The sequence below is a fragment of the Notamacropus eugenii genome, chromosome 3 (genome assembly GCF_028372415.1).
Source record: "Notamacropus eugenii isolate mMacEug1 chromosome 3, mMacEug1.pri_v2, whole genome shotgun sequence".
Classification (NCBI taxonomy): Eukaryota; Metazoa; Chordata; class Mammalia; order Diprotodontia; family Macropodidae; genus Notamacropus; species Notamacropus eugenii.
Genome location: NC_092874.1, coordinates 111,897,882 through 111,909,076, shown reverse-complemented (window position 1 = coordinate 111,909,076; position 11,195 = coordinate 111,897,882). Strand labels below are relative to the sequence as shown.

Here is an 11,195-nt window from a genome sequence, read left to right as displayed (position 1 = left end):
CACTGAAGTTGGACCAAGACACAAATGATCAAAAGGACTGAGGAAGGATTTAAAACCTGTGAAGGTCATGAGATTTCATAAACAAGCTAGAAGAAAATTCAAGAAGTCAAATTAAAATCTGAATCATCTTTTAACCTGTACTCTTATTTATACATTTTTATCTGACTTTCTTATTCCATCTCTGATGACAAATTTTCTTGTTCAGAGAATAAGTAACTTAGGTCCAAAAGATGTGATTACATCATCCTCTTCAGCTCTGACCGTAGTTACTTGTGGCAGCCTGGGCAAGTCATTTCTCAAAGGAACAGTTTCTTAATCACAGAAATGAAAATAGGTCATCTCATAGTAACATTATATCCAATGGCTAAAAAATTCCTGAGAATGATTGAAGTAGGTGTTTACAATGTTACAGGTGTTGTCTAGAACGAAGAATGTATGTCATTGTCAAAGGTATTTCAGACTGGTGATAGGCACAGAATGTGGTTTAGTGGCTAGAAAGCTGTTCTTGAAATCAGGAAGACTGCCTTTGATCCATGCCTCTGGCACATATTGGAGATATGTCCTTGAGTAAATCACTCAACATTGTAGTGTTCTAGGCTAGAGGTATCACACCCAGCCTTGAGGACAAGCCAAGTGTGACCAGGATCAGATTAAAATATAATTGGACATATTTGACAAAATAAATTTAAAAACAATAGAACATGACGTTAATATATGGTTTTCTACGTCATCATACAGTTTACAGGGATGCATATGTGTAATTTAGTGGCCCCATTGCTATTCAGGTTTGATACCACTGCTAAAGGTAACTTTGTAGAACTAGAAATTGCAGAGAAGATGCTGACATACATTTGACAGTGGGCATTTAGATCTCTAAACCAGTGAAATTCCAAATTCCTTTCAGGATGAAATTTTTTCTGCTGCTTTTACACACACATGCACATACACACACATAAACATACACATATGTGATGTGTGTATCTATTTATATCTTAAATCTGAGGATAAAAATAAAGTGAAGAATATCCAGTGTGGAAAGAGAACAATGCATGTGTCTACTTTGGCATTGCTAAGAAATGTCTAAGAGTGGACGTCTCATAATACAAATTGGTTAAGAGAAATATTGAATACATTGTAAGACCATTAAAAAAAGAAAGAAAGAAAAATTAGCAGTTTTCAGGAGCCTTTCCTTTTCTCACAGGCTTCAATACATCCTTCCTGTAATATGAAAGATTTAAAAGGTTAAAACTGAATGTTATCTATGAATAATTAATTGTGTATACATACAAGAAAATGGAGAACTATTGTTAAAAGGTACTAACCGCTTTCCATGTGCTCCAAGTAATTGAAGTATAAATATAGCCTCTTAAATTCATATGAATTCTTATATGAACAACATAAAATTGAGAAGTAAAAAACATTAAAGCAACATGGTTCAGTGTTGGCTTAGGCATCAGGAGATGAGTTTTAAGTTCTAACTCTCCAGCTATCTATGATAATTTTAGCTGAGTCATTAAACATAAATAAGCCTCACTTTCCTCATCTATAAAAGGAGTTGTTTGGATTGGATGATCTTTAAAGTTCATTCAGGCTCTTGCAAAACTATATTAAGATGAATGGTTGACATCAAAATTTCTTGTTCCCTATTCCCATTCAAAATTCTCTGAAGAAAATTTAAATACCTCCCCGTTAACTGAACTTTTAAATGTGCTGGGGAATTGGTCTGTCTCTTAGGGAAGACAATTTAATTACATAAGAATTGCTTTTAAAGAATTATTGTACCTCAGAGTTGGAAGGTGTCTTCAAAAATCATCTTGTCCAAACTAGGCATTAAGAGAAATTCCCTATACAATATCCCTGACAAGTAATCACCAAGTTTCCATTGTTTGGGAGCTCCTACTCTTGATTATGGAAAGTATGTTTCTAGAATTCTATATTCAATGAGTATAATAATAGCCATTAGTCATTTTTTCTTTTTAAAATAACAGGTTGAGTGGGAAAAACTTTTAGATTTCAATCTTTAAAACAATTTATTTATGTTTCAGCCACTGAGATAGAGATATATAGGTTTATAACTATACATACATACATACATATATATATATACAAATATATATACACATAACTATATATACATATATATGTATATATGTGTGTGTGTGTATATGTATATATGTATATATATATATACATACATATATATATATATACATATATATATAGCTATTTTGCTAGCTAGCTAGCTAAACTTGGGCACCCAGGTTAAGTATCCTCTGGGTCTAGCAGGACATAGGAAGTGGAAAGGCTTTAAGTGTAAGCCTAATGGCAACCTCTGCCTCATTTCATTTAATCCCTAAAAGTGTAATATTTCATAACCAAAGAGTTGGGCCCCACAAAATTAATTTATTGACTACAGTAATATATGAAATGGGCACTAAAAATAGTCCTCATTCCTATGCAGTCCCCTGTTTCTTATATAATAAAGCAAGGCAGGAAGAAGGGAAGAGTGCCTTCACAACATTATTGGTATTCTCAATGCTTGATGTTCCAATGCCTGATTTTCAATTCCAGAAAAAATATTTGCTCCATTCTTAGTACACTTTAAAAAAAATGCACAATTAGAAATTTTACTAACTCTTCCATCTTCCAATGAGCTTCAGGGCTTTCTTTCCAGAATATGGATAAACATAATGAAGAAAAAGCCAATGGAACACTTTCAACGTTAAGTGGGTTCTCTCTGGAACAGTAATAGAAGGATATGAGAAATTAATGAAAATCACACTGGATTAAGGGCATGAAAAATCTGTGATTTCCACTCCTTGGGAGGAATGCTTACAATAATGAAATCACAGATTCACCAAAGGTTCAAAATAAGACTTATTTGCAGTTCGTGTGAATGTTTGTTAAAGGAGGTAGCTATGCAAGTTTTGAGGTATGGTAGGGTGATTCTTAAAATATAAGTAGAATATACACTTATTTTCCTTGACATATCTGTCAAATTTTCTTCTTCTTCCTCTTCTTCTCCTTCTTCTTCTCCTCCTTCCTCTCCTTATTCTTTGTCTTCTTCCTCTTCTTTTTCTCTTCTTTTCTTCTCCTTCTTCCTCTTCCTTCTCATTTTCTACTCTGCCCTTCCTTTCTTCCTATTTCTCTGGTTACTGTTCTATTTCCTTCTTTGCTTTTCTTTTTCCTTTTGTGTTCTAATTGTATCCATTCCCTTAGGTTCAGTTCTTGGCTTTCTGTCTGTCTCTTTCTGTCGGTGGCATAAGGAGAATCCCAGGGATGCAGGATCAAATCTTTGGAGAATCATCCTTGATTCATTATTGTTCTCTGTCCTCTTAAGTTGAGTCAATGAATATTGCTAGTCTCTCTTTTGATGGATCTCATATTCATCTCTTTCTCTCCATTCTCAACACTACCACATCAGTCCAGGACCTCATTAGCTCACTCTTGTACTATGGCTAAGTGATTTCCACAGTCTGAATCATGTCCTATTCCCGCTCAGTTTGCATATTGATTTATTGAACAGAAATATTCAAGAGCTTCCTGTTTCATACTGTGCCAAATCTATTCTCTGTTTAGCATGAAAGACCATAAAGTAATTTAGTTCTGTCTCACTTATTATGAAATAGCACAATGACCACTTCCTTCCCTCACTACTCCAGCCTTTATGTTCTCCCCTTTCTTCTGACATTTGTAGTATATATGGCAGTCTTAGAGAGGTAGTGTGGCATAATGGATAACAGTTATTCGTGGAGTCAGGAAGACTTGGGTTCAAGTCTTGCCTAGGACATAGTATAGGACAAAGAGGGACATGGGTTAAGGAGCACTGTGGCCTAGAAGATATAGGAGGGTAGTCTCTGAGGGTGCAATCTTTCCAGCAGGGCATGGCTGTTGTCTGAGAGAGCAGCACCATGGTGATGAGATGATGACAGATGGCACCCAGAATTAGTTATACTATGCCCCACTGATGCACTTTGAGGCAAGACACAGGAAAATCATTTACTTTCTGTAGGAATTATGCTGTTATATCCATAGGAAAAGCTTTGTTTGTCATCTGATAATTAAAACTGCTAACTTTCATATGTGTAGCCAAATCTCTCCAACTATTTCCTAGGGACAGGGACTGGGTCTTCTACTTTTTCTGGCTCACCCAAAGCATTAAGTAAAGTGCTGGAACACATATTAGGCATTTGGCAAATACAAGTAGATTGTTTCATACATGGGTTTGATTTAACTTGAAGCTGTGGGAGAATCAATTCAATTCAGTTCAATTAACATTTAGTAAACACATAGTATGTGCTAGGCAGGACACTAAGTGCAGAATTGTTATTATTTTTTTTGTATTTTGTGAATAATTACAGCCAAAAATATTCATAACATTAGTAGTCAGCCCTCCTCTTGAAGCAAAGGGAGTTATCTAATTTAGGGAGTGAAAAGAATGAGGAGTTTTCTCTTGAAGAAACTGACCTTTATATCCTCTGAGTTTTCTTTGGAAGTGACAACTGTTATAAGAAATTAGTGCTACCTCAGGTAATCATGCAGATTAAGGAATAGTAGTAAGGAATAGTAACTGCTTTCTTTTAACTGGGGGTGATATGGCCATATGGCACTTGAACTTTTGCCTGGCACATAAACATATAGTAAATGTTTCTTGATTAATCAATTGATTGAACATTATTTTGTGTATTTCACATTACTGACATAAATTGCAGAGGAACAATTCTATCTCTAGAAAGTTATACTCTTCTTAGATATATTTTCAAAATTATGTTCTGAGTGGATTAGTAACTTATGTCCTTGAACAGAAAGTAACCTGCATGGGGGGAGCAACTAAGTGATAGTTTTCAAGGGACAATTCAGCTGCCTATTTATTGATAAGCACCTTGGTAGATAACTGATGAGAGCACGAGCTTAGACTCGGGAGATAGGTGACAGGAAAATGTGTGATTAGGCAAAACTGATCATGATCATGGGATCGCTGGACCAAATAACTTGGACTTCTCCTTCGGCTTTGTTATAGGGTGAAATAAGATGCAAGAGAGCACAGTAAGAATATTCTCTATAACCATGGATGTCCAAAAGGTCAGTTCGACTTGTTCCTCCTTTAATTAATAGGCTAAACTATGTGAATAGTTTGGACGGAGGTGAAGAGGCATCACTCTCTAAATTTTAAGGTCAGAACAATTGTTTGGGCTTCTTACAGCAGAGAGATGATCACACGCTGGAAGGAAGCCATCGGAAAAGAGATTTGATACAAAGAAAAATTAGTTAATCAAAGATACTTGAGCAACGCACAACCCCCAAGAGCTTCGAAATTCAAGTAGAGATTCAGGGTGATTTAATTGTGCTTAGGCCTGAGGAAAACAAAGGTGAGATTAAGCTGCAATAGGGAATAATTAGTATGTGGTGAGAAAGGTCTTCAATTGTACTTGGGTGTTTGTATTTCTCTATATCTTATTCTAAATTTTTAATAATCTGTTTAAATATACTGGTGCTACGTGATGATTATAATTAGTTATTTTAATATATTTTAATGGCCATAACTGAATGGGAAAGCATGCTAGCCTCTGATTCAACCACACATAGTAGAAGCTTAGCTGTTTGCCTTCAAGGCCATAACCAAAGCAATGCCATCCACTACTAGTAACATCTTGACTTCATTATGGCCTTTTCATTTATTTTCTAAATCAATACAGGCTGAAATCCCATATGTTTTCAGACATGGGTATTGCAAGGCTTCTAAGTGAATAAGCTTCAGAAATGCTGTAGGCTAAGCCATCCTTTCCAGGTCCGAAAAACATATTAAAGTTCTCATAACACAAACAGATCTGGCTCAGCACCAAATCCAGTTATCACGTAAAGTTTGAGAGCAATGATATTTTCAATTTGTTTCAATATGGCCAGTGAAGCAATCAGCTTGAAGGCTGGCTTCTGTTCTGGGCTTCTCATCCCTCACATAGGTAAATAGAACTTCCCTTTGAAAATTCTCTTTTGTGTCTATTTCTTCCTTGCCTGCCTGCTCACATCACTAGAGATATGAAAAAGTACAATATCATTGGGTTCTATTTCTTAAATATGTAATACTGGAATAAGAAACTGCAAGAATAGCTAACATCACTTTGAAGTTATGTTTGAATAAGAATAGCCCATTTTTCATCTCTCTATCAGTATGAGCTAAAAATGGAACCTAGGAGCTGATGTGGCCACCCCAGGAAAGATAGAACACAGACCACAAAGGGAAACCACCAGCATATGGAACCATCAAGTGGTCTCAATGATTTTGGGAAAACACCATTTTCATAGGTGTATGTCTTTTTAATTAAGCTTTTGGTGGGATCTCCACTTAAAGTTAGTTTTGCCTGGGCACTTGGTACATATACGAGTCCAGAGAATGCAGATGCTGAGACAGTGAGTGGTAAATTCTTGAATGGTAAGGTTTGATTGTATTACATTACACTCATTTGTCCAACTGAACAAATGCTAAGGAAGGTTTGAGACAGCATGGTGAAATGGACAGTTGCCTTTGGAGCAAGAAAGACCGCATTTCAAGGTCTGACTCTGACACATACTATCTGTGCAATTGTAAACAAGTGATGCAAGTTCTCAGTTTTCTGTTCATCTAAGGCTATCTATTGTAGAGAAGGGGTCAAGTTGCATTGGCAGAGGAAGCCCCCAATGCAGAATTTCCTACATCAATGAAGTAGATCAAAGTGTGTTGCTGGAGGTGAATTTAATGATATGGTCATATTATAATTGGTGCTTTCTTGCATGCATGCTTGGGAAACCTAAGTCCCAGTGTTTATTTTTATTTTTGGAAAAAAATTTCCTCAGCTATATAAGATGGAATCCTCATTCCTTTATTTGCATAGATAACAGTTTCCGAATGGCCCATGGCCCCCCAGGAGTCAATACTTCATCCAGTCTTCACAATAGGAACTTCTTTCCTTCTATACTAGGGCTATCTGTAGTCACTTGTACCTTTTACTTATGCAGTATCAGTTTGGGGGGACTCATGGAAAAGTTTAAGACCCTCAGTGGTCAGAAATGAAGGTTTCCTCCTCACCACAGCCATGAAAACACACACACACGTACACACACATACACACACATGCATACACATACAGAGTACTGGTAGCTATGAGAGCAACTGCATTGCCAAGTGCATCTTCTAAAGCCAGATACAAAACTGGTTTTATGATTGCATTGCATTTTTCATCACTACCCCCTTCTGGCAGACTTACCAACTGGAAAATTTCCAGCAGAGAAGCACCAGGGATTAAATTCTTCTGCAGTATATTTTTTTTCCAGCTTTTGGAAATAATCTACTACAGTTTCTCCATTCACCCCTCCCCAATTTCCATTTTTGAAGGCTGGTATATAGAAATAGATCATTCACAACCTGCCTTTTTCTCTCACAGATGAAATAAGATCAAGGATGCAATTTGAAGTGACTGGGGAGACAGAGGTTATAATCAACAACTAGTTTGGGATAAGTCCTATTTTATATAGTATCTCTAATCTGTACTTGCAAATTGTGATATATAATCAAAATGTGATTCAAATAACCAGTGGATCAATGCATCACCACTGGACCTGCAAGTTAAAAATAGAAAGACGATAATTTAAGTTCACATGCAGAAACACTAGGAAAACACTTTATTCATGTCCAATGAGAGGGGATGGGATGGAGACTAAGACAGGGTCACTTTTAGGCAGTAGCAAAGTCTTTGCACACCCAGTAAAGGAATCATAAACATTCCATCCCTGCAGCTTATACAGAAGCAAAGCCAAGATTGTTTGCCCCACGCAAGAGGTGTTTTCATGGGCTCTAACGAGCACTAAGATCCTGGCAGTATAAACCCACAGAGACCTATGTGTGCAGTATGAGCTGAGGTGGTAGAGATGGAACAGCCCTACTCCACTGATGAAAGCAACACTGTCATGCACCCTCCTTCTAAGATCTCTCCAGTGATAGGTTGTGAGAAAGAGAAGGAAAAAAGGGGGATATAAAACCCTTCTTTTCCCCTGCAAAATGAGATTTTTAATGGTGTCAACATTGAGCCAAGAGAGTTAAAGATGTAATTTTGGTACCTGACATGCAGTGTGGTTAAGAGTCAATTGTAAAGAAACGTGGATATTGCCAAATTGTTGTAGTAAAACAGAAATGGAAGGTGCAGAGGCTATAGTTCTCTCACTTTGGTGACAATATATTTGGAATTGAGTGATTAAAAAAAACCCTAACAGCTGGAGGAGACACCTAATACAGGCTCTCTAAGTCTACTGTACCCAAGATGGTAGGTTAGGGTAGCACTGGTTAGAAGACCAATGGCTGCCATTTTGTTTAAATTGGTCTTCTTAGAAATTCACCGTTTTATGCCAAGCCTCTCCATGAACAGGCCTGCTCTCTATTCTCAGAAATGTCTGGAAATAAATTCAGCCACAATATTCCATTCCCTGTTCCCACAGTTTCCAAACTCATGATTGTCTGCTCTTTTTTTTTCTTTTTTTGCTGCAACTCTTATAAGTGGGTAGCTGTGCCAACTGTGTGACTGCCTTTGTTCCGTTCATCTTTCAATTCCATTGCACCAGAAGGCAAAAGTGGCTACACATAGGCAGTACTCAGCTATTAAAAAAGCCCAAGCTGAATCATTCTTTTGTTGCCATGGCCAGAGACCAGGAACCCCAATCTACCACTTTGGGTGCATGAGCAAGCCACCTTAGAGCCCTGCTCAGTGACCACATAAACCCACATGTTTCCATGCCACCTCACGAAAGCTCAGTGATTTATGAGGACACATTTCTGATACCCGTTGACATCATCCATGAGGTACTTCTCAGTTCCCATAAGATGAAAAAGGAAGAGAGGGACCCATGCAAAAAAGGGAGAACACTCCCTAGTCACTAAATATTTTAGATGAATTTAGTCATAGGAAACTGAAGCCGAGTCATGTTTTTTTTTGTGGGCCATCCAGAGCTCCTTCAAAGTCCTTCCAGAAACCACATTAGCTGTGAAGCCTGGCTATTAAGAGAACAGACATCCTTTTAATTTAAAACCAACTGACAGATAGCTGGAGTAGGGCTGTGTGGATGTAGGGAGCCACTCTGTGCAGAAGGGGAAAGAGGAGCAGTGCCATTTATAGAAACATCCTTTCCGACTTTAAAATAAATTATACAGGTGAACACATAAGTTCATGCTACTTGCTGGAAGCAATAAGGATCAAATTTTGTGGACCAAGTATTCCACAAACCTCCATGAATCCTGCCTCATTCCCTGGGGGCTATAGTATTCTGTGGTGCATCTCAGTAGCCCTTAGAAACTGGTGGCATGTCCTCAGACAGATATCTTGCATGATAAAGATAGACACATTGATTCCATCAGTTTCTTCTGCAGGAGCTGCCGGACTGCCAAGGGGCATTGTCGATAATTCTCACCAGAGTTCCTCTCTTCCTTCTACCTGAGTCAAACTGCAGTCTCTAGGTCTTCATGGGTAAGAACCGTGTAGCTCTGACGACTCTCTAGATACGAAGCCAGATCTGGGTCCCCAGCCTGCTGGGCTCTGTCTTGAGGGGTCTTGCCCTGTGATTTGCAGATAGAAAGAAACAGACACAAGCACAAAAGATAGCATATCAGAGACACACAAGGACAAAGCTGCACACACAGTGGCTGTTCAGAAACTGAATGTTAGCAGCTTTCTCAAGGAATGAGCTAATGTTAAGGGGGATGGATGCTATCATAGAAGACCTAACAAATAAGAGTTTTCTCTGCTGATTTTAAGGTTCTCTAGACTATTCCTTACAAACTCACACACTCTAGGTTCTTGAATTGAATTTTTTTTTAGTCAACTCCAAGATAAGATCATGACTAATAATTTGGTGTCTCAACCAAAAAGAATCTCCCTGTTATGCTTTGTTAACTGCAAAAAGGAGAAAATGCAGCCCCAGTGCTGTATGAGGATTGCCAGGAGGTTTCTGAATCTATGGGAAAAGGAAGCAGCTGGCAGAGAGGGCTATTTATCTTTTCTCTTTAGCTTGTTGATTTTCCTTAACCTTACTCATAAGAGAAACAATAACGAAGATCCCTGGATACAAATGCTATCTGGGAGGCATTATCTACCATTAACAACCTAATCTTAATTTGATGGGTCAGACCCAACTGGTGACATAGCAGAGCTCTGAGGGCACAAATGATCTGCCTGGAAAACGGCAGGTGCTTAATAAATGCTTCTTGACTTGATTTGATGATTTCATATGGAGAAGAAAAGATCCACAGCATTAGCGATGAAGGTCAGAGTATAATACCCTGAATCAAACAACCCCAGACATCTCTCTAATCATGTGACCAGTAGAGGAGAGAAATAGGGAGAGAAAATTACAGAATCACAGACTGAGATCTAGAAGTGACCTTTGTGGTCATCTGGCCCAACCCCCCTCAACTTACAGAAGGAAAAAGTACGACCCAAGAAGATGAAGTGACTTGCCAATGATTATGAAACGATGAGGGACAAAGCAGAGATCTGACCTTAGTTTGCCTCTAAAAGCATTGCTTTTCCCATTATATCATACCACCTCGGAGAGAAACCGGTACCAAACAGAGGACGACCCATAGAGTAGATGATGAGCAGCAACGGAAACCAGTTCAGCCCATTCCTTAATATTGCCTAATGCTTGCTTTGCTTACGTACACATCTTTCAAAAACATGCTTTCCTTATGGAGTATCTTCTCTTTCCGGATCGTCAATGCTCTCTTCAACAAGTTCTCGCAGGCAGTGCTCCCCACTTCCACCACTGCCCCGCCCCCTGCCCCGCAACTCTTTCATTTTGGATGATGGGAAATTTAAACAGCTAAAGGCGTGTGGATGAAAAGGTAACCCCGAATCAGCGGGGTCTCTACATACTTTTACTATCAGTAAACTGTGGCCACACTGCAACTGAATTTTCTTTTTTGCCTGAATCCTTGGGATGCTGACACTTCTCCTTTCCTATCTCTCCCTGCCCCCGTCTCCTATATCCTTAGTACAGGACACACTCCATTTGTCAGAGTACAGAGTCCCTTCACTATGGACACAGAGATCTCAAGGTGCAAACTACACATACGACAAGAATGCAAAGACCCAGCTTCATTACCTATACTCAGTTCAGTTTTGCTCAGTTTCTCTCCTTTCATCACTTAACAACTAAATCCAAAATGTGCTTAC

The 11,195-nt window shown here is 38.3% G+C and overlaps 1 protein-coding gene across 1 annotated transcript in view; it reads right to left on the bottom strand.

The window, feature by feature from the left end:
- Nucleotides 1-6,836: 6,836 nt before the first annotated feature.
- Nucleotides 6,837-11,195, bottom strand: part of DGKI (diacylglycerol kinase iota) — a 552,077-nt gene continuing 547,718 nt past the window's right edge. Inside the window, exon 33 of the mRNA XM_072652615.1 lies at nucleotides 6,837-9,577. Within this exon, the coding sequence (XP_072508716.1) occupies nucleotides 9,461-9,577 (117 nt within the window). The 3' untranslated portion in view covers nucleotides 6,837-9,460. The remainder of the gene's footprint in view (nucleotides 9,578-11,195) is intronic.